Source organism: Mus pahari, chromosome 7 (genome assembly GCF_900095145.1).
Source record: "Mus pahari chromosome 7, PAHARI_EIJ_v1.1, whole genome shotgun sequence".
In the NCBI taxonomy this organism is placed as follows: domain Eukaryota; kingdom Metazoa; phylum Chordata; class Mammalia; order Rodentia; family Muridae; genus Mus; species Mus pahari.
The window spans coordinates 85,101,210-85,126,306 of record NC_034596.1 but is presented as its reverse complement, the minus strand read 5'-3'; the positions used below and the strand labels follow the sequence as shown (position 1 = coordinate 85,126,306).

At 38.4% G+C, this 25,097-nt stretch overlaps 1 protein-coding gene across 43 annotated transcripts in view; it reads right to left on the bottom strand.

Annotated features, from left to right (window-relative positions):
• Nrxn3 (neurexin 3) overlaps positions 1–25,097 on the bottom strand; it is a 1,590,688-nt gene that overhangs the window by 331,141 nt on the left and 1,234,450 nt on the right. For all 43 annotated transcript variants that reach the window (XM_029541252.1, XM_029541257.1, XM_029541238.1 and 40 more), the window contains one exon: positions 22,151–22,332. In XM_029541252.1, the coding sequence (XP_029397112.1) occupies positions 22,151–22,332 (182 nt within the window). The remainder of the gene's footprint in view (positions 1–22,150; positions 22,333–25,097) is intronic.

The window sequence follows — 25,097 nt, the reverse complement described above, 5'->3', positions numbered from 1 at the left end:
TGAGTTCTGGGGAATTCAAACTCAGGTCCTCTGGCTTGCTCAGAAAGGGCTTTTACCCACAGAACTGACTCCCTAACTCTTTCTGACCAATGCAACTTTCTTTTCAAGAAATTTCTTATTTATGGTTGTTTGGGTCTGCACATAAGACTGTAGCTTTCAAGAACCAAGTGCATTCTCTGGGCGTTCTTTCCAGTATTTAACTGCTTATGCTGGTCTTCATACCTGGAGCAACTGAAAATAGATGCACACAGTCACCACAGTGAGTATGCAGAACAGCAATGGATTATGGTGGGCATTCCCAAGTCCAGGTTCACTGAGGCTTGGGGGAAAGTATTCAGCATTGTATATTTAAACCAAATGTATTTCTTTATATATTGTCAGGCAAGCAATCTGTCTCTAATACATACATATATACACATACATTCAAATGATATATACTTTTTTTTTCTGTTATATTAGAACAGTAAAAAACAAAATAGGTTTAGTGAAGATGGTGTGAGAGAATTCAATTGAGCATTGGTACCTATAGTCATTTTGTCCACTGGAAAACAAAACTGCTGCCAATTTCAAACCACTCAGAAACATAAGCCTAGTGCTTTGGGGTTATATAATGCAGTGTGTTATGATATCCTGTTGTTATGCCTTAAGTAGTGTTCAGTGTTGTTTCTATGGGTAAACCACACAAAGCAGAATAACAATAATAAGTTTTAAGGGATTATATATGTGGGAGTACTTTATTAAATAACTATATTTGAAGACTAGATCTTTAAAGACAATCTTACTCTAAAGGGCAGACTCAAAGATCTAATGATGGGAAAAATTTCTACTTAGGAAGTTAATTTCTACTATAAGCATCTGGGGTTATTCTATCAGTATGCTGAAATATATGGACTCACTTTAACAGTACTCCATTAGCTTTCTATATCATTTTGTCGTTTTTTTTTTTTTCTGAGTCAAAAAACAGATTAAATTCAAATTGGAGGTAATCCCTTCTCTTGGTTTTTCCTTCTAAAATCAGATACCCACAGCAATACCTGGAATATGATTTGCTGTCCTGACCTTCTGAGTTTAGAAAGGATATTGAAATATCAGAGATGCTACAAAGATAATCATACAAGAAAGGGGCCCTACAAAGGCAAGAAGATAAAACGTATGAGGAGAGGTGGTGAGAGCTAAATTTATAAAGTCTGCCAATGCAAAGACTGCAGGGGACTTGATCACAGCCTATAAATACCTTCAAGGTAACAATATAATTGAAGGGAAGGAATTTTTCATCGTCTCAGAAGTTGATAAGACTTAAAGCAATGGCCTGAAGCAATGAAAAAGGTTGTTCAGGTAAAATTGCCAGGAGGTAGGGGAAAAGAACTCTCTGCTATCTGAGGGACAGAGCAGGGAAAGCAACCCTCAGAGGACACATCTGAAGCATCTTAATACAGACAGTGCAAAGCTCTTGAGTATGAAACAGGGATTAACAAGTGTGCTCCTCTGTGCTCTTGTCAGAGTTCAGAGTTCCCAAAGGCATACCTGAAAGACGGCCCCCTTCAGAGAAGCACAAAATAATCAGAGGTTTCTGTGAAGATTCCTCATTAGAGCATCGTCAGGAAAAGGATGACACTTCAATACCACCAAGTTATGAATTGGAATATAGAAATTATGTTCTTTCGTACATTCTGTATTCAGTATCACATTTGATAAATGATATTCAACTTTGTAAATATGTGTCATTGTGCATACATATGCCAGATTTGAATGTGTGGGTCCTACACAGTCCTGAAGGAAAATGTGTGTCCCTGGAGGATGGTAATGTAAAAGTCAACATACAAGATCATCAAAACTAAGGGTTAAAGGCCTCTGTTGGCATGTACCTATCCACGGTATGCTTTTAGGCACAGAGACATACACATGAAAATAATTGTGTGTGTGTTTTTTTTTAATAGCTGTGCTATTCAAAATGCTTTAGAGCACTGTTAACATGTAATGTGTGAATGTAGGTCCCAAAACACTTGCACAAATTCTGCATGAAAAGTGTCGTTGAATCAAACGTTGAAGGGTCTCTCAGGCAAGGAATTAGATGGATTATCTTTTAGTGGGACCTGGTTGTGGATTGGGATGTCTTGAAAGTATCCTTTTCTCCAAATGCCATTGGTTCCACATCTTCAATCGACTTTCGCTGTTTAAAAACACTGGCAGGTTAGAGCCAAAATGTCTAAATCTTTAAGAGTGTTTGGAAATGTCAACTATGTTCATATAATATCTAGATTTAAAAATAAATGTATGTATTCTATGAAGTCCGTGGAACACTAGCTAGACCATGTCCCTAAAACCTGTGCATGGACAGATGGAAGACAAGAGACACTGTGACAACATTAAGGAGAAACATTAAGCTCCAGTGGACACCATCTCCAGGTGCTTGGGAGAGAGAAAGAAGGAAAGCATTCTTTTTTTTTTTTCTCTGAAACATGTACAATCATTTATTGTGTGCAGGTTTCTTTTGAGACATTACAAGACATTAAAACAGTTAAAATCATGGCCTTTGATGCAAAGCTGTATTCTAAATCAGCATTTTCCATTCTTTGAATGTAAAGTGACTTCCTCTTATCTTCAGAGGACACATTCTATGACCCACAATGGATACCCGAAACACCAATTCATATTCAACCTTGGATATATGTTTTTCTAACTTGTACACAGGTATCCATGATCATATGTAAATGTGATATTATATAAATTAGATACAGTAAGNGATTAATGAAAAGAATGATAAAAAAAGAACAACAATATATTGTAAATAAATTTAGAAAAGTTATTTAAGATGTATGGATCAGGCTGAGCATGTAACTCAGTAGGTGGTATGTTTGCCTAGTATGCAAAACCCTGGTAAAAATCCCCAATAACTGAAAAGCCAGGCAGAGATCCCCATACCCATAAGTCCATCATTTATTAGGTTGACGCAGGAGGATCAAAAACTCAAGGCCATCCTCTGCTATATATTATGACCAAGGCCAGTCTGTGTTACCTGGGACCCTGTCTCAAGATAATCAATCAATTCATCCATCCATCCATTTCTGATTAAGGTAGTGAGTGTTCACAGATAATTGTAATACTACAACGTGAAGCCTCAAAGACTCAGAGACGCTGCCTATTTCCCAGCTCTAAGACCAACTGTTATTGGCATAGACCTNGTTAGAAAGCCAGAAATGTTCCAGGGAAAATACATTTTAGTGTGTATTTGTGTAGAGTGGTAAGTTTCATAATAGCAGTTGTTGTAGTATGTCATGTGGTTTGACCACATTTGCTCCCATTACTTTCTACTGTCGTCTCTCCCCTAGTTGCCTCCTTTTTCTTCTTACCTGCCTGCCTGCCTGTCTGTCTGTGTGTCTGTCTGTCTGTGTCTGCCTGTGTATCTAACTACCTGTTTGTGTGTTTGTGTGTCCGTCTGTCTGTGTCTACATTCTGTGTAAGAAAGGAAGAGTGTTATTGACCTTCCTGCCTCTAGCTTGCTCACTTAACAATATAATCTTAAGCTCAATTCACTTCCTGCAAATGACCTAGGTTTGGTCTTTTTAAAAAAATATGTTTCCCATGTTCATGTGGAGCTCAGAGGACAGCATTTAAGAGTCAGTTCTCTCCTTCCAGTTTTATGTAGATTCCAGGAATCCCACTCAGGTCATCCCAGGCTGTGCAGCAAGGGCTTTGCCCACTGAACCATCTCGCTAGCCCCAGTTTTACTCCTGTTGTGGCCCAATACAACTCTTGTGTATAGACACCCCATTTTCTTCATCCATGAAGGAAAGCATTCTTACCCCTTTTACCTATAGCTTCTAAGAAGAAAGGATTGCAGGGGCTTTGCTTTATTTTGTTATCTCATATTACTTTATTTTCTTGTGCTGTTAAGACAGGCTCACAATAATAGATAGCAAAGATGGCCCTTTAGGAATAATAGGGAGTCCTCTACTTCTTAGAGTGATTCAAGGTAGTATGTAAAAATCACTGATTATATATATATATATATATATATATATATATATATATATATATATACCAGTGTACAGGTGCTAGAATGGCCAGAGTTGTACAATCCCCCTGGAACTGGAATTAAAAGAGGTTATTAGTACTCTCAATAACTGAGCCATCTCTGTAGCTGAAGGTGTTTAAATTCAAGAAATTCTAAATTCAAATTTATAAGATGCCTCCTGATAGGTAGCGATGTTTGAGTTCATAAACCAGTGTTAATCAGTATAGACTTGAGACATAAAGAAATCTCATACATCCTACTATGTGAAATGAACTGTGATCCTGTGGTTTGGGCTTTCACACCATAAAGATGTCACTATCTATAGCATCTTTCATCGATTTCCATCACACACAACCACGTGCACAGCCTTTGGAGTGACTGCTCATTATTCAGTAAATCAATTGTTTTCTTGTGCAGGGGAGAAGCTAGAACTTAGTGTGCATGCCTGAAAAGTGTAGCCTACATCTTAAGATAGAGTTGAGGATGATGTCATAGAAGAATCTTTGTTAATATATTCTTCATAGCAACACCTTCAAAAAAGAAGTGATTTGTAGCAACAATGAAAACATTACTATCCTACCTTCTGGAACCAATACCATCCATTATTTTTGTTTCGTTTTGTTTTCCTTATCAAAAATAGATAATCATGGCTATAGAGAGTTAATTAAGTTTCCAGTTTCAGAAATAGACTCTTGGGATTTGGTAAATACTCAGACTTTGAGGAGGCACCTTGAGTGCCACCGGGAAATACTCTTCTTTGAAATCTTGCAGAGTTTAATGAAGGAGGAAGATGCAGAGAAAGGAAAGAAAACATTTTCGTCAGAACCGACATACCGTGCCTGCATTCAGTCCAATGTTTGTGCATGTTTAATGCACACACACAGCTTGATGGAAGAAGCTCAGACGTTTTGTTTTGCAGTGTTTGGGTGTGAGTCAAAAGGAAACACGTGTTTCCATTCTGTTTCTTGCAGCTAGCTCAGTCAAGCGAAGGGAAACAAACCCAATTCTTACCTCCTTAATACTGAAAACATAAGTAACGGGCAAGGAGGGACGGGTACTAGATCGGTAGTATGGTATCCCTTCTGCCAGGCCAGGAAAGCAGGGAGGAAACGATGCTGTCTATTCCTTGATTGGTCAGGGCTTCATCTGATTGGTTTGGGGTTTGGTATTTTCTTCTCAGTGTTGCTTGCACGACTGACTCCAACCTGTGCTTTGTTTTATTCTGCCTGGCTTGAAGTTGAACTTTGCATGCTAGGAAAGCATTCTGCAGTTGAGCTACACCCCCAACCCCCTCTGGCAGTTTTCTATCTGTGAAATACAGATGGATATTTAGATGAAAATACATACAACTACAAAGTAGAATCATAGGGATGGTCATGTGATTTTACAGCAGACAGGTGGATTTAAAGGCACATGCTATTCCTTCTTGTTACACTTGGGCAGTGGAAACAAACTACTGTGGTCTTTATGGCTTAGTGATGGAGCCAGCCAGTAATGGAGCCACCTATTGGCTTTTGTTTTGGGGTGTTGGTTTGTTTGTCTTCACTATAAGTCCAGAAAATGCTTAGCTGGCAGTTTGAGAATTCGAAAATGTAAATGTTGAAATGGAAGTCGAATGGAGAGTCTCCCCAACTCCTAACTGGTTAACTAATGAAGCACATGCAATATCCTATTGTCACTAAGTACTTCAAGCTCAGGCTCTGGACTCACCCACTAGAACCTACACTTCTTAAAGATTTGGGGTGGGGGGAGTTCAGTTCGTTTGTCTTGTTCATTTCTGAATTCCAAGCCCTTAGGACAACGCCTGGCATAGCAAGAGCTCACTCAAGCACTGACCTGTCACTTGGTTCCAGTAAAATAAGTGACAAATGTCTTCTGTATGGCCAGTTTTCATTAGTCAATTTTGTTCCTTTGACTTGCCTAGGACTGAACTGAAATCTGTGCTGTTATGTTCCTTGATATAGACTCCGTGATTTGTCTTGAGCTCAGATTCTGGGGGACTTTTAAATTGTTTTCAAAGGAAAACACGTGCTTTGTGCATCATTCACCATGGATCCATGGTGTTTTAGAAAAGCTCGTCATTTATATGTCACATCAAAATTCATTTTCGTTTTCCACAGTTCAGTACTGAATTTGAACTTTGATGTCTAGCTCAGCAACAAACCCTGCCGATCTAAGAAGCAAACATGAAAGCCTGTTAACCTTAGGAACTGGGCATCCAGTCAGGAGCAAATTAAACAAAATTTGCTCCCACTTCAATAAATGTGATTTGCCCTAAAAAGGCCCTACCTTTCAAGCTTTGACTACCATCTGCTACTGGATATTAGAAGCAAACAGAGCAGAGAGCAACAATCCATGACTACTATGAAGATACCAGTATCTGGCTTAAATATGGAAATATAGAAAATTAAATACTGACTACAGAGAGACTTCATTATTTGAGATCATTTAGAATCTTCCAGCAAGTATATCTGACGACTTCTGTTATGACATTTATCATCCCCTGGGATATGACATTACAGTTGGATAACACTTTCTGTGCAGATATATAAAGTTTGAAAGGATTTATTTTGTAATTTGGGGGCTAAGGTTACTACTAAAGCTTTTCATCTCCTTTGTTGTATTTAGAACTTCAGATTTGGTTCCCTGTGTCACATAGGAGTATTAAAGCCATCTGAGGACGAAGTTGGGTATATTAATATCATTTTTAAAAAGAAAAGAAGTGCTTTGAAGTAAACAAGTGTCAGATAAAATAAAATCTTTCTTTTCTGAATATAAAAACTGTATCAGGGCTGGAGAGATGAATCAGTTGGTAAAGCCACTTGGTATACGAGCCTGGGGACCTGAGTTTGATTCCCAGAACACATGTAAAGGTGTGTATGTTGGGGAGGGATGGAGAATTAAGTCCGCAGCTTGTCCTTTGATATCTCAACACATGTCTATCCTACAATACACAGACACATAGACAGACAGTCAAACAGACTCACATTCTTTTACAGCTTTACATTCTACATTCATCAAAAAATATTGCACTATCTGTCTTTAGTTTGGTGTAGTACTGGGTCTCAAACCAATGCAAGCTAGGAAAATTCTTTACTTTTCAGCTCTAACCTGACTTCCCTGTTCCATATATTGTTGGAATGTACTTAAATAAATATCATTGATCCTGCTAAATTTACTATGTCTTATATTACCTATAAGTTCTCTTAAATTGAAGACTAATTGTGAAAGAACAAAAAAACAAAAAAACACAACAACAACAACAACAACAACAAAACCTGTAATTTTGTATGTATCATTAAGGTCAAAAATGCCAATCTTTACATTTTCTTTTCTTCTTTTAGCACTTTCAACAGGTTGATCACCTAATCATTGGAACTTTAATGCATTGATGTAGGAAATAGAGCTAGTGCTATCAACTTAATTGTGCTGTGGAGATTAAATGAGCTGATACAGGGGAGACAAGAAGCACATTTATTAACTAGACAATATATAAAACACCAAATCCAGACGCGAGTGCAACAACTATGCAGGCCATCAGAGGATACAGGGTCTTGGCCCTGAACAACCAATGAGGAACGTTGTTTTCAAAGGATTTTACTCATCTATGTAGAGTAGTTTACATTTAACCAAGAGGTAAGTAATTTTATCACCATCAGGGGAATCTGTAGCTATCCAAGCTAAGATAATGACAAGGGTAATTAAATTCTCTGCCTCATTGCACACCATTTTGGACATTAGGGGATTTGTTCCTTAGGGGATGACAACAAATTCAAACTCTCCTCCTCAAAATGAGGCACCAACGGAAGAAGTGCAAAGTTGGAGAGAGCATCTAACAAGGATATTATCCAAGGGTCATGGGGTCATCAGTTAGACCAGTTACACATTTGCTTCTATCCCACCTGTCACTCCCCTCGTTACCATAGGGTCACATGTTTGAACAGCTTGTCCCCAGCTGATGGTGCTAATTGGAAAAGTAGTGGAATTTTATGCAGGTTGAGGTTTTGTGCCTTAATGTACTGGCCCCACTTCCTATTCAACCTCTCCATACTGAGTGCAGATGCAATGTGACATCTCAGCTTCCTGTTCTTACTCACTATGATGCCCCTGCATGCTGCCATGTTGTCCCAGACTTAGTGGACAATATCCCCTGAAACTGAAAGATAAATTAAACCCTTTCTCTGAGTTGTTTCTGTTCGGTAATTTATCACAGTGTTGAGCAAGTAAGTAAGGCACTTCTTTTTTTCTTTTTTTTAAGAAAAGGAGTCTTTTGTAGCACATCAAAGGATTTCATGGGAGAAACCCATCACTTTGTAAAACAAATATACACCAATTTAAAAAATATATAATTTGATCACATTAACATGTCTTCATTACTCTTTACTGGTCCCCAATTATAATCATTTAACAATGAGGATTCTCTCTCTCTCTCTCTCCTTTCTATCTTAAGGAAGTAGACATACCAGTATTATCATGGAAAAAAATTACATAGTTCAGTAAGATTGCTCAATGGGTGAAGATGCTCAAATGGATGAAGATGCTCCCTAAAAGTCTGAGATCTGCATGCACCATTCCCTGTGCACAAGTAAATAAATGAAAGTCTTAAAAATATTTTCAAAAAGAAAAGCAATTACACTCATGTTGTAAGCAGAGACATAGGTGTATTCTCTCATTTATCATTTACAAAATCTTATGAGATTATGAAGATAATATCTATATTCCCACTAATTATGGAGGGCAATTACAACATGATGGAGGTAATAAATATAGGTGCTGTGTTCTCTGGCTTTTCCATAGTAGCATCCATGATAAACAGCAAAGCAAGAAATAAAAATAATGGTAATAGGGCAGAAATGACCAAATATATATGTTCATAACTATTAATCAGGACAAAAGGATATCACACATTAGGGAGACAGGAGTACAAGGAACGCATAGAAAGCCAGCTCTGCTTCTACTTATGTTTGAAAACCTCTCCCATTTCCATTGAATTCTGTAATAGTTCCTTATCTGGGTTACCCTATGCCTCTAGCATTTTCTTCTCAGCTCCCCTCCCTTTTCTCCCTTCATTTATACATTTACTTAAGTATTTCCCAGGTTTGTGCTCATTTACTTCTCTGGAGATAGTAGCAACTCTCAAAGCTTCAGCTGTCATTAAGGGCTGAGCTAGTCCTGATTCTAACATCATCCATGATATTTCACATGAAGTCCCCACATATTTTTAATTTAATATTTCAAATGTTTGACTTTTGGATCTCTTGTATTTTACATCACCTGAGTTAAACACTTATCATAGATTTTTTTTGTGGATGACATAGTTGGTTATTTGTTGATGATAACACAACTTTCCTCATTCTATGTATTCTTCATTTTTTCCCCTTGTTGTAGAGCAGCTGAAATACCCTTTGCTCTCACATTCATTTCCTTCCTATGATCAGTAACATCTAGTAAGTCTCAGAGATACTTTTCTTGGCTCTCTGAAAGAACACTGTTAATTTACTCTGAGCCTATTAAAAATCTAGTTTTCTCCGTCAAGTCTAAGTTATCTTCTCAAAATTAAGATTTGTACAGTGTATATTTGACTATATGTATACATGTTATATTTTAAAAAGCAAAGGCAGAAGCAATTGGGGAAGGAGGAAGTCTGTGAGGGAAAAGGAAGGATGGATAAAGGTAATAGAGGCATGGATATAAATAATATATGAGCATATATATATGATATATGATATACATATAGTGTGTATGTGTGTAGTGTGTGTGTATGTGTGTGTGTGTGTGTGTGTGTGTGTGTGTGTGAGAGAGAGAGAGAGAGAGAGAGAGAGAGAGAGAGAGAGAGAGAGAGAGAGAGAGAGAGAGATTGCCATAATGAAACCAATTTTTGGTAATTCTTCTTTCTTTCTTCTTTTTTATTAGATATTTTCTTTATTTGCATTTCAAATGTTATTCCCTTTCTCGGTTTCCCTGCTCCTCCTCCCACCCCCCATCCAGAATCCCCTGTCCCATTCTCCTGTTTCTATTCTAACTTTAAAATTTTATTTTAAAATTAAACTGGGTACATCGCCCTCTATCCAAAGGCTTTCAATGTCTTCCCTTTGGGGAAGCAATCTATCATCAGTTCATTGTTGAAATCCTTCAAGCTATATCAATAATATCCCTGGAAAGGAAACAAAATTAAACACAAAACATGCCTCCCACTATCTACTGTGGACCAGGTCCTTGCTAAGCATTTTAACATACATTCCTATAAATTGTCACAATGGCCTACAGGCAGTACTATAATTAGCTCCTGCATTTTAGTAAGCAGTTGAGTGATTCAGCCAAGACCATGGAACCAGTTACAAGCCCTGCTAGAACTGAACAAGATCCTATGGCCACTATAACACCAGCTTCTGTCTGCTCACGCCTACTGTCTGCCTTCTCTCACAGAACTCGCTGTATTCAACTGACCTCAAAATTTTGAAAATGTATCCTTTACTACATTTTATTGGTCTTATACCCAAGTTAGCATCTTTACCTGGAGTCTTTGTCCAGGTTCCACCATGTAAAATCGACTCCACCTACATGCACTTATAAAAACTGTATCCCAGCACTATTCTTGCCTTACTTGGCATATAGCTAATTGTGCGTTAAAACAGAATCACAGGAATAACTACAATTCTAGAGGTTAAATTTCATGTCTCTAACAATTCCAAATAAATTGCCATTTAATAACTATGTGATGAATTAAAATGATCACGATGATGCTTTCTACTCTGAATCTTTCATTAGTAATATAATCATAATTAAGCGTCGGGACTGGGTTTGAAAGCCCATTCCACTGTTTATTGGCAGTACTTTCTGGGGAAAATTGTCTGGCTTCATTAAACAAGAGTCACCTCATTTGTAATATGAAGATATTAATAGTGAGTGGCCCGATAAGAGAAGCTAAACAAAATTCTTACTAAAATCTTGTACTTTATATTTTATCCATCAATATTAGTGGTCACAAGAACAATGAGAGTAAAATAGTGTCTCCGATTAGTGCCTTCTTGACTAAATGTCAGCAATAACCATCTATCCATTAAACTAGCTGCTATGTTACAGAAAGCAAAGCAAAAAAATGTAAACCGAAGCACACAGGTAATCAGGAGAGTCAAATATACTGATTCTAAAATGGAATTGCCAATCATCTGCTGTCATCCTGAGTCTGAAATGGCCGTGGGACGAAGGGTGGCTCAGATGAATCAACAGGTCTATCCAAATGTCTTCAAGTGTTTCTGGGTTCCAAAGGTGTCACCTCAGACTGGAAAGTCAGGTCTGGCTCCCAGTAGTTTCTTTGAGGCAAATTCAGTTCAACAGTTCTGTCAGTCATCTATCAGTGAAACACTAACAAGCTAAAAACAACAGCAATGGCAGCATTGGGACCGGAGAATATGATGCTGTGGAGTGGGAGGCTAATGAAGTTCCCCATCAATGTGTTTCATTTCCATGCCTTCTGAATGCAGCCAGCGATCTAAAATCCATCATCTGTAGCTTCAGGGTGGCAATGAGTTATTGCTTTCCCAGTTGCACTGAACAATACCCCAGGAGTAATGACTAGCAAGTGTAAGCGGTGGGACAATGAGATAATTCATCTCCCTGGCGTGTCCAGCAGTGTTAAGTCAGCCTTGCCATTAAGCCACACCAGCTCCAGCATTCACTTGATGGCATCTGGAGTTAACCCAGCACATTGCATTTTAGATTTCAAGAAAGCCTCCATTAGTCAAACTTGTTTGACTATCTATTGGTGACCGAAACCCCAAAGGATATAGGTCATCTAGATTCTACATTTTATGCTAAAGGCTTACACCAAATCACAAATGTAGATTATGTTAATTTATATAAGTGACTTTTGATGAGATAATGTTTTGGGTTTTGTTTTTGCAAATGACAGCCGCAGAAATACTTTAAAAGAAACTTTACATTCATGTTACTGGCTTTCAGTCAGTAACAGCCTGACTCCTGGGAATTATATACCACTTAGGTTGAGATCTCAGAGACACGATTTAAATGTGACCATTGTTTAGGAAAAAATAAGGCAGAGGTTTTTTTCCTCCAAATTGAATTAATTGTGGAAAAATCATGAAAGTCAATAGTAAATCCATTTCTGACTGAAAGCTCAATCTAATCCAAGAGTGGGGCAAGAGATCTAAGCCCTCCGGCTCATAATTAAGCATGTGTGTGTGTGTGTGTGTGTGTGTGTGTGTGTGTGTGTGTCTGTATATGACTGTGTATGTGAAGTATGTCCATATAGTATAATTTTCACAATAGTGAATACATGCTCAGGGCAGAAGCCAGACGAAGACATCTGTGTCTTGCTTTCACTCTTTGCATTAATCCCATGAGACAGAATCTCTCACTGACCTGGAGCTAGGCAGGTAGCCATCATCCAGAAAGCCCTATCAATTGTGATGTGTCCATTCCTCACAGATCTGAGAGGTGCTAACCTGGACAAACTCAACATTTACAGAGTATACTGTGTTCTGGACTCATATCCTTATGGATGCACAGTTACACAGGTATCTGTTGAGATGTACCTGTATCCTTTCATTCTTATGAGTTCTGGATAAGTCAAGATTGATCAAGGAACTCCCATGCAAAGTACCTTGCCTGGCACAAAGTAAGTGCTCAATAAATAGAATGGATAATCCCTATGAAATCCGTTATCTTAACCCTAATTTTTTTTTGTTTTTTTGTTTTTGTTTTTGTTTTTATTATTATTTTCTTTATTTACATTTCAAATGCTATCCCGAAAGTTCCCTATACCCCCACCCCCACCCCTGCTCCCCTACCCACCCACTCCCACTACTTGGCCCAGGCCTTCCCTTGTGCTGGGTCATATAAAGTTTGCAAGACCAAGGGGCCTCTCTTCCCAGTGATGGCCGATTAGGCCATCTTCTGCTACATGTGCAGCTAGAGACACAAGCTCAGGGGTTACTGGTTAGTTCATAATGTTGTTGCACCTACAGGGTTGCAGCTCCCTTCAGCTCTTTGGGTACTTTCTCTAGCTCCTCCATTGGGGACCCTGTGTTCCATCCAATAGCTGACTGTGAGCAAACACTTTGGTGTTTGCCAGGCACTGGTATAGCCTCACAAGAGGCTGTAATATCAGGGTCCCTTCAGCAGAATCTTGCTGGCATGAGCATTAGTATCTAGGTTTGGTGGCTGATGATGGGATGGATTCCCGGATGGAGTAGTCTCTGGATAGTCCATCCTTTCATCTTAGCTCTAAATTTTGTCTCTGTACCTATATCCTTTCATGAGTATTTTGTTCCTTATTCTAAGGAGTAATGAAGTATCCACACAATGGTCATCCTTCTTGGTTTTCTTCTGTTTTGCATAATGTATCTTCGGTATTCTAAGTTTCTGGGCTAATATCCGCTTATCAGTGAGTGCATATCTAGTGACTTCTTTTGTGATTGGGTTACCTCACTAAGGATGATATCCTCCAGATACATCCATTTGCCCAAGAATTTCATAAATTCATTGTTTTTAATAGCTGAGTAGTACTCCATTGTGTAAATGTACCACATTTTCTGTATCCATTCCTCTATTGAGGGACATCTGGGTTCTTTCCAGCTTCTGGCTATTATAAATAAAGCTGCTATGAACATAGTGGAGCATGTGTCCTCATTACCAGTTGGAAGATCTTCTGGGTATATGCCCAGAAGAGGTATTGTTGGGTCCTCCGGTAGTACTATGTCCAATTTTCTGAGGAACCGCCAGACTGATTTCCAGAGTGGTTGTACAAGCTTGCAATCCCACCAGCAATGGAGGAGTTTAACCCTAATTTTTGAAGTTTCATATTATTTAGACATTAAGAACCCTGAAGTGTAACAGTCTAGACAACACTTGTATACATGATAAATGAAGGAAATGCAGACATTTGGCCTTTTACTCTCATAATTATCCACCAGACACCAAATATTTTGTATATATTTTGTCAGTGCAGTTTTGTGATTGCATTATTATGCATTTAATTTGCATATTAACTTTATTATTCATTTTCTTTCAAACTTTAGAGCATCAGGCTATGTAAGTGTTTTTCTATCTTTATGGTCTCCAGTTTACTTTATGGCAGCCGCTATTCATCTGTATAATTGGATGCACTCATATCAGGAGCTTGGTTTTAACAATGATTTAGTTCATCTTTATTAATCCCCAAGTAAAAGATCATACTATTTGTTATTTATCTGATGTGACAGCAGGTCCAAGCTCTTTGGGTGCTAGCCTTAGATGGAAGGGATTTTCTGTCTATATCGATTTCTTAGAACTGTGGTTGGCATCTATGGTGGTGCCATGGCCCCTCTTTATTTACTTATTTGTGTTTAGCTGATATTTCCTTCCTCCTTTCTATCTCCTCTTTCTGATTGTCCTCTGCAAGATTTCCATTTTACATGGGTCATAAAGTGTGGATACCAGGTTATGGAATGTTGTACATTCACTGTGGGTCTAGAGCTCCTTGAAATATAGTGAAGGAGGATTGAAGCAGAGAGCGTCACTCACAAGGCAGAATGAGAAGGATTGAAATCTAATGAAGGGCAAAGATGGCAACAGGCTTTAACACAACCTGGCATATAACCCAAGGTTCTCTTGGGGACAGAATTCTAGATTCCATGTCTTATGGTAAAATGTCACTCCAGGTCTCAGGTGTAGATGTGGGGTCAAGACTCTAATATCACTCCCAAGATATTTCATAAAAATGGCTTTTGGTAAGATGATAGGGTGGGGTTTTTTGTTTGTTTGTTTGTTGTTTCTTTTGTTTTGTTTATTTGCAGAAAGGTCCAACAGACTTAGAAAGACAGTCTTACAGAAAATTTATGTTGACTATAAAATGCATTCCTCTTGTTTCTGATGTGTGTCTAAGTACACACACACACACACACACACACACACACATCCCCCACTTTTCAGTCATCACATATCAGTATTTCTTCAAGAAAACTGCCATTCTATATTTGTGCAAGTTTTGTTGGTAATAGACAGCTCATAAGTAGTTTATTTTGATTGATCTTCAGGAGGAACTGGCAACCTATTCTTGTTTTTATTTCCTTTTCAAAGAAGAGGCCAAAATGCCAAATGGTAGAGCCATCTTCACAAATTGACTAACTTACTTCATAAAACAACAATGAGCCTTCAATCCAAAACGTTTGGTTTAAAATTGAGATCTTTGTACCTCGCATGCTGCCCTCAGATCCATGTATGGAATGAAGGTCAACAGATTTTGAAGGTAGCATCATGTATCTATTAGAGATTTGTGGAAACACTCCTGATCTCCCATGCACATGGTTAGCAGTGGTCCAGTTTACATAATCCTGGCTCCCATTGCCTTCTCTCAGCATCCCCAACTCTGCTGTGATGGCACAGCTAAGCTGAGAGCTGCAGGGAGGATGCCCAGCAAGGCCTCTCTGCACAAGTGGCTAATGATCTGGAAAAGCTCCTAAGCCAGGAAACCCCAAAGAGACCTTTTTCACTAAGAACAAATAGCAATGAAAAGGATTGTGAGCCAACCTGCAGTGCGCAGCACTCTGTGGGAAATGAGATTGCCTCTGCTGGACACCTTTGTATTTCTCTTGTTCTCTTCTCCAGCACTACCAGTCTCTAAACAGCAATATTCCTCTGTACTCCATTGGTTATCCCCAAACAAAGTCCGGAGTCCAATCCAGTTCTGTCAATCGCCAAATCCAGGAATGAAGCTGAGTTAACAGTCGTCTAACTTCACTGAGAACTAACCTGGCAGATGTCGATGCTTGACTGTAAATATTCACACAGAGACAGCCAAAATGAGGCATCCAGGGTGAATTTATAGACGCAATAGACCAGAGGAATAGACCATTTATCACATTTCAGCTCAGATCCCTTTTATTCTCAAGGAGTCCCTTTGAATAGCATAAATTGTAGAGAAACAATATTATACAAGACAAATGTAATAAATACCCAATTTCCACACATCTGACCCAAGAGATATTACCAATAATGTTTTTGGAGGACACAGTTTGGGGAAGAAATTCTGCTAGTATGGTACAGGATCTGCCAGGACAGTGTCCCTTTGTCCTGCTTAACTCAGCTTCTGCACATATCTGCATTGCAAGTTGGGAAGGAAATTGTTGGACAAGGTTATAGATTCTTGTCAAACAAAACAGATGTCCTGACACATAAATTTTCACTATTCCTGAAAGGCTCATAATTAAAAAACGAATCCAAGAGGATTTACTGTAAATTACACACAGGGAGAAAGAAATTAATATGTCTTTTCTACACCAGCATTAACTACACAGAGAGAAGCTAATTGCTGCCCAGTTTTCTACGACCTTCTGTTTAATAGGTGGTGAAAGGACATTGTCAAAAGCTGCCCAGGAGCGAGTACAACATTTCATGGTAATCCTTTTTGTGATCCTATGAAGGTGAACATAGTGTGACATAGCTCTAGACAGAGTGGATAGGGGATAAGAGGCAGATGTCACTCACAAGTAACACCAGCTGCTCTCCAAATACTGAGCTGATTAACTCAACAATAGATTTCACTGGAGGGAAACTTATATTTGAAGCAATTATTTGCAAAAATCCCTCGGCCCCAAGAATCTCATTTTATGCACATGAACTTCAACAGAGATCTTTCTGCCTTTGTTAAACGCATCCCATTCATGATTTCATTAATATCATCAGCAACAAACTGACAGAAAATACTGCACCGTGAAAGCATAAACCCCAAACAAGGAATGTCAGCTAATCTGAAATAAATGATTTCTGATTCCTAAGTTATTTTGATCCTTTGGCCTTCTATGCTTTTGTTTTGGCTTCTTTTCTTGAAGAATTCAAGTTTGCCATTAATATTAATTGTCAAAGGCCACTTAAGGAAGTCTTGAGATTTATTTAAAAAGCATCAAAAGGGGTGGGACATTTCACTGCCTCAGTTAGAAAAAGGTATGATTTATGCAAATTATAAATGAAAAACAAACAAAAATTCATGTCCTGAGTTCTCTCTCTCTCTCTCTCTCTCTCTCTCTCTCTCTCTCTCTCTCATCCATTTTAATGCCTTTATTTTTCCTAGGTTTTCTTTTCCCCACATAAAAGGCCCATACATTAGTGTATGCCTGAAATGTTAGCATTAGAGATGTGGAGACAGGAGGGTCTTGCTGGACAGCCAGTATAGCAGAATTGGCAAGTTCTAGGTTGAGGGAGAGACTCTGTCCCAAAAAGTAAGGCTGAAAGCAATTGAGAAAAATGCCTTATATTAACCTCTGGCTCCCACAATCCTATGCACACATGTGAATGAATGCATACATGCACACGTGCAAGCACACACACATATATACTGAAATAGAAGTACTTTAAATGAATTAGTAAATGAATCAACAACTTCCAGCAGACTAGAGTTTTAAAAAGCAAACTATTTTCTTGAGGAGATTTTAATGAGTAAAGATTTTGGAGAAACACAGGAAAAGAGGAAATGTCGTGTGCACTTAGGGCTTAGTATGTAGCTGAATGATGTTCAGTATGCCTCTACAAACTAGATGTCTATACTTGGGGTTGACATGACTAGTTGAAGCCAGAATTCTTTCCTGCAGAGTTCATCCATTGCTCTCAAAAATATTTCCAATGTAAAGCTCACAGGGAGAGACTCTAAGGCACAGAGAGCTGTTACGTAAGATGAGCTTTATTTGCCAGTCTGACTGTATGGACTGTCCTAGAGTGAGTCTTCTTGGAAGAACGTGTTCTCTTCCTTCAAATAAGCTAAACTGGAGGCAAAAACAAATTATTGCAATGACAGTTTTAATACCTTCAAATAACCTTGAGTTCATAAGAATTATTTTCACAATTTGTAAGACATTCACAAGACCTATTTTCAAGACCAATTTACAACATGCAATTTTTTCTACTTCTGTCCATATTTTGTCTCTTGGTGTTGCATTCTTTCCTTTTCTTACATAGACAACATACATGTACTGAATTTGCTGGATGACATCAATCTATGCTTTGTTTTACATTTCATTTTATTAGCCTGTCTACCATTATAAGTACACTGAAGAGAGAATTTCTTCCCCAATTAACATCCAGAGTCAAAGAATGCTGCTTGCCTGCCATGCAACCCCAGGGGAGCACAGCTGCAGAAGATGCCTGGCCCTTGTCTCATGTCACTTTAGTTTACCTCACTGCTCTGGCACAACAGTGTCCTCAGATTTCATATATTAGAAGGTTAATATCCAATGAAACAGTGTGTGGAGGAAGAGAATCTTTAGAGGTGGGTTGATAGTATATTTTAGGAAAACTTAACCAGTAGTTCCTTCTCTCCTGCCATGACAGAACACAGCTTCACCCACCGTATGGCAGGGGGTGTATACAAGGTACTATCATGAGAGCTCAGCTATGCAGCTCTGATCAGTCAGCATCAAATCTTGGACTTCTCAATCCCACATGACACATCATGAGATATAAACTCCTGTGGTTTATAGATTGGCCAGTGGGAGGTGTTTTACTACCATAGCACAAGATAAACCAAGACACGGTGCCTGCATCTTTCTGCATGTCTGCCATTACTGTCTTTGCTTCATGGCAAATTAGCCAATCAACAAATGGAATAATATACTGAACATACAAATCTCAAAAGAAGAATACAAATGGCATTTTTTTTTCCTTTTTAAAATGTTCAACAGCCATCAGGAGAGTACAAATTACAAACTGCTTTGTAATTTCACCCCCTAGGTCAGTGGCCATAGTCAAGAAAAATAAAAATAAATGATGCAGTAGTTGTGGGAAGGAAGTTCTGTGTCAGACTGCTGGTGACAATGTCAACTGGTATAGGCATTATAGAAGTCAGTGTGGAGTTGCCTCAAAGCATTTAAAATAGTCCTGGGGAAGTCGCTCAGTGTTGGAGAACTTGGAAAACATGGTGGAGGCTCTCCAAATTGGTGATAAATAAATGGAAATATATTTATCACGTGAGCTAGTTTAATCATTCATAGGTAGATATCTGAAAGACTATGTTAATATGCCATAACAAGACTTGCATACCCACGTTTATTGCAGTCCCATTCAGAAAAGCTAAGGAATAGAAAGCTTGAGTGTGTGTCGGCAGAGAGATGGGTAAACAACATGTGGTACATGTATACACTGGGATTACATTCAGCTGTTAAGAAACTGAAATCATGACATTTGCCAGAACATTTTTTTTTTTTAAAAAAAGCTGGAGATAATTATACTAGAAAATGTATTGGACTCAGAAAGAAAGCATGTTTTCTCTCATATGCAGATTCTAGATTTAAAGTGTGTGTGTGTGTGTGTGTGTGTGTGTGTGTGTGTGTGTGTGCAGATTTTTTTTAAATAGAAGAGGGACAGTGATGTGAAAGGACTGGAAAGAAAGGAATCCTCATTTTTACAAAAATTTATTTTATGTCTGTATGTGAAGTCTTTCTACACAGGCTTTTGCAGTTGCTTGCAAAGGGCAAAATACCTTCAGTCCTCTGGAGCTGGGGACACAGGTGGCTGTAAGCCACCCAACTTGGACACTATAGACTGAACTTGGATCCTCTCAGTGAGTAATAAGAGTTCTTTTTGCTGAGCCATCTTTCCTGCCCTCCTGAGGAAAAGATCTTAAGGAATTAGAGAGGGCTGTGGAACAAGGACTTGAAGAAGAGCACAGTACGGTGGCATACATGCAAAGAAGTACAGAGAAGAAACTTTCTAATGTGTACGTCAACTTAAAATACAAAAAAAAAAAATATTAACAGGTTGTTTTTTCAAAAAGAAACCAGTGTAGAATGAAGTATTTTGCCTCCTGTCCAGTTCCCTTGGCTTCTACAATGACTCCGAAGTGCTTTTCTTTTGTACTAATTCTCTTAGAACAGTGAAACAAACCATTCAGCAGATGAAACCATTCCTTAAAACCCTGCAGATGTCTTATGAAGAAGCAGCCTACCCAGTTTTTATTGTTTTGCCTTCCTGATGCCTCTGCTTAACTGTTCAAAGTAAGAGGCTGGGTCTTACAACAATGTTTTGATTTTTCTACTCTGATTCTTTTATTCTGATTGTGTTAAGGAATACAGAAAAAAAAAAAAAGACTCATTAAAAGATTAAAAATGGTCTCAAATGACTGGAGCACTGAAGGGGTCATGCTTATTAAAAGGTCATGGGCAGGGCAGGGTTACCTACTTCAGAACTGTGTGGGTGTTTCACATTGCAATAGGAAAAAAAAAAAGAATAATTTATATAATTTCCTACCCTAAGTTTGTTAGGTAACATCTTTGGGAAAATTTCAGAGTGTTTTGTTAATAGCAGAATTATGGACTTATTCCAAGGTGACACTATATATTATGATGGAAATTTTTTGAGTATTTATTTTACTTTTATAAAGAAAATAATATATAATGTCAAACTAAAGAACTTGGCTATAAAGAGAATATCTGCTAACACATACAAGACAAAGAAATGTGTATTGCTTGAACATCAAAACATGGTTAGAGGTATTCATGCTTCAAACTCACCAATGAATGACAGAATTTAACAGAGGCATGGTACTGTACTTCCTTTCAGAAGTTCTCAGTATCTACAAATGATCTGTACCAACACCTTGCCACTACGAAAGGGTAAGTCAAAACTTAAGGAGCAAAGGTGTGGTACCAGACATGAGGGCCTAGAAATGGGTACACTTGCAGCATATTGTCTCATGACGAAAGATGTTTATGACTAGGCCACATCATGATTTTCTTAGAAAGTCACAGTGAACAGAAAAAGAGAAAATAAATCATCCTGAAAAGACAACTTGTAATAATAGCCTCGTTATAGCTTCCATGAAACGGTCATTAAGTTATGTGCAGAATGAATCTCAGGGAGTTTTGTAATGAAGGTGGTTCTGGGAGGCTAAATAAAAATAAACTGTAGTGACGACGACGATGACGGCGTCCTCTCTTTGCTCCTTGGCATGGGCTTTCATACTGTTTAAATGTAAGCTCCTAGCACCATATGGTTCCTGAAGCATCTGAGAGAGAAGTACAAACTTGCCACCCAGTTCCGTATCTACTGACGACGAGTGCTTCTGGAGCGTGGGAAGAGAGTATCTTGCTCTGTTCTGGTTCATCTTGGGGCTGGAAGAACGTGCAGCTTAAGCCTGGTTCTTCTACCTGGTTCTACTTCAGGGCAATCCCAGCAGAGCACAGCTGTGGCTGAGCCTGCTGCTGTGGGCCCACCTTGCCAGCTCCAACGCTGGAGACCAGCTGAGAAAACCCACACTCGGCTTTCCTCCCTGGGTCTGAGGACTAGCCAAACCTTACATTCAAAGATTCCCTGCAAATGCCCCCCTTTCCTCTATTGTGGATACTGGTGCGAATCCTAGACGATCTTTTTCCTTAACCGTTTTTCCCCTCTGGTATTTAAACGGAATCCTTACTGCTCCAAATTAAATCCATTCTTTCTAGCCCTGTCATTGCTAACTAATGAGAACAATTCCTCTCTCTGCTCTCGGTGGCTATGCGTGGGGTATTTACGGATGAGAATCATATCTTTCTTTAGCCTACTTTCTTAACTGTAGACTGCACAGGTGATAAAATGGGTTAATTGTTGCTATAAAAATATTTTCTATCCTCGTAAGAAAGAATTTTTTCCCCTCCAAATCATTTTAATCTCTTTGTTTTGCGTGATACTCTTATCATCTGATGGGGAGTAAAACTCTCTACCATCATAGACACAGGATCTGCGGGAAAATGTTAAATATGCAAGATGCATGCATAAATCAACTTGGTCACTGGGCAGTTTCCTCTGTGTCACACCCCTCTGCTAGGAAAGCCTCAGCTTTCACCACGGATTCTTTTCATACCTGTGGTCACGTTGGCCACCAAGTTTTATGAATGATTTCTTATTGGAACAGAATCACGTCTTAAAAGCATACTGTCTGCGTGTAATAAAACAGATGGTATGATCTGCAAAGTCCATAATGCCAACATACTGTCCCTTTAGAGAAAGTTTACCAACCCCCTGCTGTCGGCCCATCTAGGCCCAAGTGTGACAGTATGTATTGGAAAGCATATGCACCTATATTGCAGTTAGGTAGAATATCCTCCTGTGTTTATCTAAGGCACACCAGGAAGATAAGAGAATCCAGGCCAAGACTGGGCTGGTACTCACTATGTGAAGCTGGAGGAAGTCACCAAGTCCAGGGGCACTGTCAATGCGTACTAAGATACCATCCTTCACAGTAGTGCTGAAGCCCACGGCGAGGCGGTCAGAGCGTGTGCTGGGTCTGTCATTTGCTGGCCAGGTATAGAGGATGAGGCCACCACTTTTCCCAAAGATGTATGTTGCACCAGCTGTGAAAGGAAAGAAAAAGGAGACATGAGGGCCACTGTATTATGCACTTCCTGCTCTAGTATACTTTTGAGAGAGAAAACCTTCTCACACTTTACTATATTTGGTTACTAAGAAAGATGACTTCCAAAGCTTCAGGTGTCTGTCTCCCCACATTAAAGATGTCAGCAATGGGAAGAAATAACCAAACATGTTATTGAGGGATATTCAGCTTCTCTTGTTCCTAATGCATTACAGTGGACATACTGGCTAATGAACTCAGGTGCACGTTAACAAACAACCTTCCCTCTTCCGTAGCAGCAGAATAAGCCTTCCATTTGGCTAAGACAGGCATGAAATAGAAACTTTGTCCCCTGGCTCTGGCTATCAAAACGTTCTCATCAGTGGTCTCAGCCTCTTCAGGGGTGCCTTCCCAGAAAGCTTGCAGTGAAGAAGCCCAAAGGTACAATTGCTTTTGCAATCCACAGAAGTAAGTGTGGTCTTGTGGTAGGAAGCAATATAGGTGATACAATATTTCTATGAAATGACTGGAAACAGTAATATTTAATATTTCAAAATTTGGGGGTTTGGAAATTTCATGTGTGTATATATATAAATGTGTACATATTCATATTTATGAAATGTATATATACACATATGCATATTTATGTATATATGTATGTATGTATATGTATACACACATATATCAATTGTAAATATAAAATTTGTTTTTGTTTATTATATAGTTTATATGTAAGAGCTGCAGATAACTTTAGACAGGATTTTAGAGTGTTTGTGTCTTGGCTATTGTGATCTATCATAGGCAGTCAAATGTGACTTTTCCAAAGTGGTAACAAGGTTCACTAATTTTCAACCATTTTTTTGCAGATTTCAAATGTGGTGTTTCTAGAAATGATCTAGCTGGATGATTGAAAATGTTTATGGGTTTCATTATTATGCTGTTATAAACATGCTGACAGAAATTATTTCTGGAATCTTTTAAGAATACACATTCTCTCCATCAATATTTATCTGGTGGTATTTATTTGATATTGGCACAATAGGTCTCATCTCTTTTTAGAAACTCAAATCCAGAAAGGAAATATAGAAAACTACCTCAAGAAAACAACATCCTCACTTGGCAAATGATATGATCAATTATATCCGGTTTATGCTCGCTTATGCTTTTACTATTTAATTCCTATTTTTACTATTATCAGTATTGATCCTATGTTACCAAGAATACATTAATTGAAGCTACTTACAAAACCAACACAGAGCAAACGAAGAAAATATCCTTAATCCTATTTGTCAACTTGATGGGATTTTTTAATTACCTATGCATGCCACCTCCCAGCGTGCCTATAAGAGATGATCTAGGCTGGGTTAAGTGGTGTGTGAAGAAGGAGAGTGAACAGAGTTGTCGATTACATATGAAGGGAAATGCCAGCGCAGCCCCATAAGTGGCCTCTGCCAGCTTTCTGACTCCTGATGTAACATGACAGTTGTCTGGAGCCTCTGCCACCACCACGTGCTGCTTGGTGGACTGCATCTTTGAACTGTGAGTTAAAGCAAACTGTCTCCTCTCCTTTAAATTTATTTTTAGTGGGGGCACTTTATCACAGGTGACAGGTAACTAATAAAGATTAATATTTTAAGATATTTTAAACTCTATATTAAGAAACACACACCAAGTTGTAAATTGGGGAAGAACCTATAAATTTGGTAACCAAAATATACTATGACATTGTATGCCAGTTTTATGCCAGTTACCAGTGGCAAATAGTTTTCATCAATAAACTTCCCAACATCCAAAGATCATTTAGTAGTAGATTTTCCTGTGTGTATCCCAGTGAACTTGAGACACTTGTAACTAATTTTGTAAACAAAAAGAGAACCATTCCTTCAATCTTTAACAGTTATTAAAAATCTCTATCACTGGTCTATATCTACTATCACAGTTAACTTATAGAAAATATCTAAACAAATTTCATTGGCAGTCCAAGAAATAGATTATGTAGCTTACTTTAAAAAAATGGACTCATTTGGGCTAGAATTGGGAGTTTTTGTAGTATGCCATTCCTGTACAAGCACTGAGCCATCTGAGATGTATGAAAGCCCACTCTCCTCCTGGAAAGGTCATATTTGAGGCTTGCTTACGTTCCATCCATTTGTATATCACAAGCAGCACAGAATTTATGTCCCTTTAAGAGCTTTGCAATCCTTACGGGAGTCTACAGAAAGCCCTCAGAATCATCTAGAGAAGCTGGGACTATGGTATGCAAAGTTTATGTTAATTCCATATGCAAAATAGTGTTTGCTCTTGCCTACCCACAAACACCCTCAAAGCTGCTTAAAATTAGAACTCTTGGTAAAACAATTTATGCTTGCTATCTCTCCATCTGTGAAGAGTCTAAACAAGTCCTTGGCTGTAGATGATCACAAATGTCACCCTTGCTTTCTTCCTTCTTTATTTGGAAAACTGAAGGTTATTTAGTGATTAATGTATAAAATCACCAAAAATGCAAATCAGCCAGTGACATTTCATGCCAGTTTACAAAATCTTACCCAAGTCTGCCCAGCATTCACAGTGGATTTGCTCCAGAGGCACATTCCTGCTCTCCCAGGGAAGAATTTTATCAACACAAAAAAGTTAAGCATACATAGCAAAGCTCAAGGCTTTATCATTTGCTAAGCCTTTTCTATAACCTTAGGTGGGGCTCAGCAATTATAGGGAATGTTTTATTTTATTATTATTATTATTATTATTATTATTATTATTATTATT